This window comes from Pterocles gutturalis, unplaced genomic scaffold (assembly GCF_000699245.1).
Source record: "Pterocles gutturalis isolate BGI_N339 unplaced genomic scaffold, ASM69924v1 scaffold5382, whole genome shotgun sequence".
In the NCBI taxonomy this organism is placed as follows: Eukaryota; Metazoa; Chordata; class Aves; order Pterocliformes; family Pteroclidae; genus Pterocles; species Pterocles gutturalis.
Genome location: NW_010112527.1, coordinates 1 through 3,096, shown reverse-complemented (window position 1 = coordinate 3,096; position 3,096 = coordinate 1). Strand labels below are relative to the sequence as shown.

The window sequence follows — 3,096 nt, the reverse complement described above, 5'->3', positions numbered from 1 at the left end:
GTTCCCGCAGCCACCTCACCAGCCCCTGCGGAGCTGCCCGGCTGCCTTGGAGCAGCTTTCCCTGCACACATTCCCGCAGCGAGCCAGCCCTTGGCCTTCTGCGCTCGGCTTTTATTTCATCAGTGTTTGCGATTTTGGTTTTTCTCTCTCTGAAAATGAAGGGGAATGTTCAGGGATTTTCTTCATGTGGTTCCTGGCTCTCCTCGCCCTGCAGCCCCAGCGTGCTGGGCTCACCAGCGTGTCCCCGAGGAGTCCCAGCACGCGCTGGTTTCCACGTGCGGCAGCTGCCCCTGGCGCTGCTGTTCCGCTGCCGTTTCATTTGGGAACAATCCAGTCTGGCGGCACCACAGCCGTCGGTCGTGTGGCTTTGGTGACTGTTTATTTTTTCCTGTAAATCAGGAAACCCTTGCTGTTCTTGACTGCACTTTGTGCTGGGTTCTGTTTTCAGTTTTATTTTATTTTCATTCCTCCTTTTCCAACCCCCCCTTCACCCCTTTTTCCGTTCTCATTTCCAGCCACGAGTTTGACTCCGAGCAGATTCCCGACCTGACCAAGGACATTTACATCCAGGACATCCACTGCGTGGGCTCCCTCTGCAAACTGTACTTCCGCGAGCTCCCCAACCCGCTGCTCACCTACCAGCTCTACGAGAAGTTCTCGGTAAGTACAAGGCAACGCCTTCCGCTTTCCATTCCAGCGTGACTTCACCTCCACAGCTTGTCCCCCACACCACCACTTTGGGGGCTCAGCAGAAGGTTACTGGGACATGTTCCCCAGTGATTTCTTGAGCAGGAGCGGAGTTGGAAGAAAGCGCTGCTCGGAGCTGAACACCCTCTGCAAGGCATTGCTCTGTACAATCAGTCTAGCAAGCAGCCAGAACTTTATTTACTTGGCATTTCTCACCTATTATCTGTGTGCCGGTCTGTCCCCAAGAGACAGACGTGTCTCCAAAGCTAGAGAGGAGCTACAAAATCCACCCCGCTGCTGAAAAGAGATGCTGCGGCAGGTATCTAGCCTGCTTTGCAGCTCAATCCCTCCCTGCATTGTTCCAGGACGCCGTGTCGGCCGCGACGGACGAGGAGCGGCTGGTGAAGATCCACGATGTCATCCAGCAGCTGCCCCCCCCTCACTACAGGTCAGTGCCGCCGGGGCGCGGGTCGGTCACGCGGGATTTTAGTGTTGCGGCGTTTTGGGAGCGAAATGATAGATTCTGGTTTTCTAGATGGCTGCACTGTACATGGAAATGGTTTATGGCTGTGTAAAGCTGGTTGATAATTAATTAGCTCATTACCAGACACACATGCTTTGCGTGCTCTGATGGGACTTCATTGGAAACTACATGTGAGAGGCAAATAAAAGCTGGTGATGATGGCAGGAGTAGATGATATCACTAAGGAAATACTTTTATTGCAGGGGAGGGCACAATACCTGCTCTAGGAATCACCATTTTTAAAAAAATAGCAAAAAAAAAATCAGACCTTCAGTTTGATTTGATCAAGTGTGTTTATTCAGCCTCTAGTTCCACCCCCCCCAGCAGTAACTATCAGATTGTAGCAGTGCTCTAGCAGAATGAATAATTGGAATGTTGTGTTTGAAAACATCAGCAACTAATTATGATCATATATTCTAACTAATTTGTTATATATGTCAAGGAGTCTTGACTATGTAACAAGGCATTAATGGTCTTTGGTGTTAAATATTATGGCAGGGTGTGGTGAAAAGTCTGGTGATGGATATAAATAACTCGATATAATCCTGTATGGTAATGAGTCTAATAGGAATAATTAATTATTGTAATAGTGTATAGCAAATAGTTGTCACCAATTATGTATTGTAATGGGTATGACTAGCTAATTGCAGTGTATGTTGGAAGTTATGTAGCTATCAGTAATATGTAATTAGCTAGACTTGGGGTGATGCTGTGTCAGGAGGGGCAGTGACAGCGAACGCTGATGGGACTGGGCTGCTGGGACACAATGGGAATGCGTGACGGTGCTGGGCGAGAGGCAGCATTGGTGATGTGCACAGATATTAGTTGGTTTTTGAGATCTAATTAGGATCTGTGATGATACTCGGCTATTGCCATAGTGGTCGGTGGTCACTGGTGGTGTGCACAGATATTAATTGGTTATTGAGATCTTAATGATACTTGGCTATTGCCATAGTGGTTGGTGGTCATTGGCTAGCCAGTGGTGATGCCAATAGATATTAATTGGTTACTGAGATGTAATTAGAATACTTGATGATACTGGGCAGAGCAGTTTATGGTCATTGGCTAGCCCCTGGCTGTTGATATCTAATTAAAATAATTTATAATAATTGTAATGTATGGCAATTAGCTGCACAATTGCAATGTTGTGCCTGAGTGGGATAAATAACTAATTAGGATATGTTCATTAGTCTTAACTAATGATTAATTAATGTGTGCTACTTAAGTAACGTTAATTAGTAGTTGGTGCTTTGTATTAACTAATTGCAATCTTCTGTTTATGTTAATGAAGAGGGCAGGGCCTGCTCTGTAATATCAATATTTTAAATATATAACTATCTTGTCGATTTGGCATTTCTGGACAGTGGTGCCTTGAATTTTGTGTATCATAGTGTTTTTACCAGCCCAGGGCGTTTGGAGAGAGACGTGGATGCACAATGTCAGGGGGGAGAGGGCTGCTGCTCTCCTCCTGCCCTGAGGTTTGCTTGAAAAAGGAAAAACCACTTTATTTTTCTGCTGCTCTGCGATGAGAGGTTCCATGCAGGTATCCCAGGGTGCAGATGTCCATTTCTTCTCCATCCAGAAACCTCTTCTCTTCAGGTCTTGCCCACCTGTGGAGTTTTTTTCACCCCCCCCCCCCCCAGAAAAAAGGGTGCTGAGCATCCAGCAGCGTTTTCCTTACCCCTCCAAAGTGTCTTTATACCTGTAGCCAGTGATGTTGTAATTAGAACTCACTCAGATACAATTTGCTGGTTTTCAGTACCCTAGGGGGGCTAAATAAATACTTCCCCCCTTCAACACTTGCCCTCCTTCCCCCCAGTCGGAGGGGCGCTGCAGTGCTGTCCCACGGCGATGACGGTCCAGGGCGCTCTGCCTCCAGAGCCTGC

General features: G+C 47.2%; 1 protein-coding gene across 1 annotated transcript in view; it reads left to right on the top strand.

Annotated features, from left to right (window-relative positions):
• Window positions 1–1,680, top strand: part of LOC104462210 (rho GTPase-activating protein 32-like) — a gene marked incomplete at its 5' end in the record, with an annotated part of 12,966 nt that extends 11,286 nt beyond the window's left edge. Inside the window, 3 exons of the mRNA XM_010074071.1 lie at window positions 516–660; window positions 1,053–1,135; window positions 1,653–1,680. Coding sequence (XP_010072373.1) covers window positions 516–660; window positions 1,053–1,135; window positions 1,653–1,680 — 256 coding nt within the window. The remainder of the gene's footprint in view (window positions 1–515; window positions 661–1,052; window positions 1,136–1,652) is intronic.
• Between the last annotated feature and the right edge of the window lie 1,416 nt (window positions 1,681–3,096).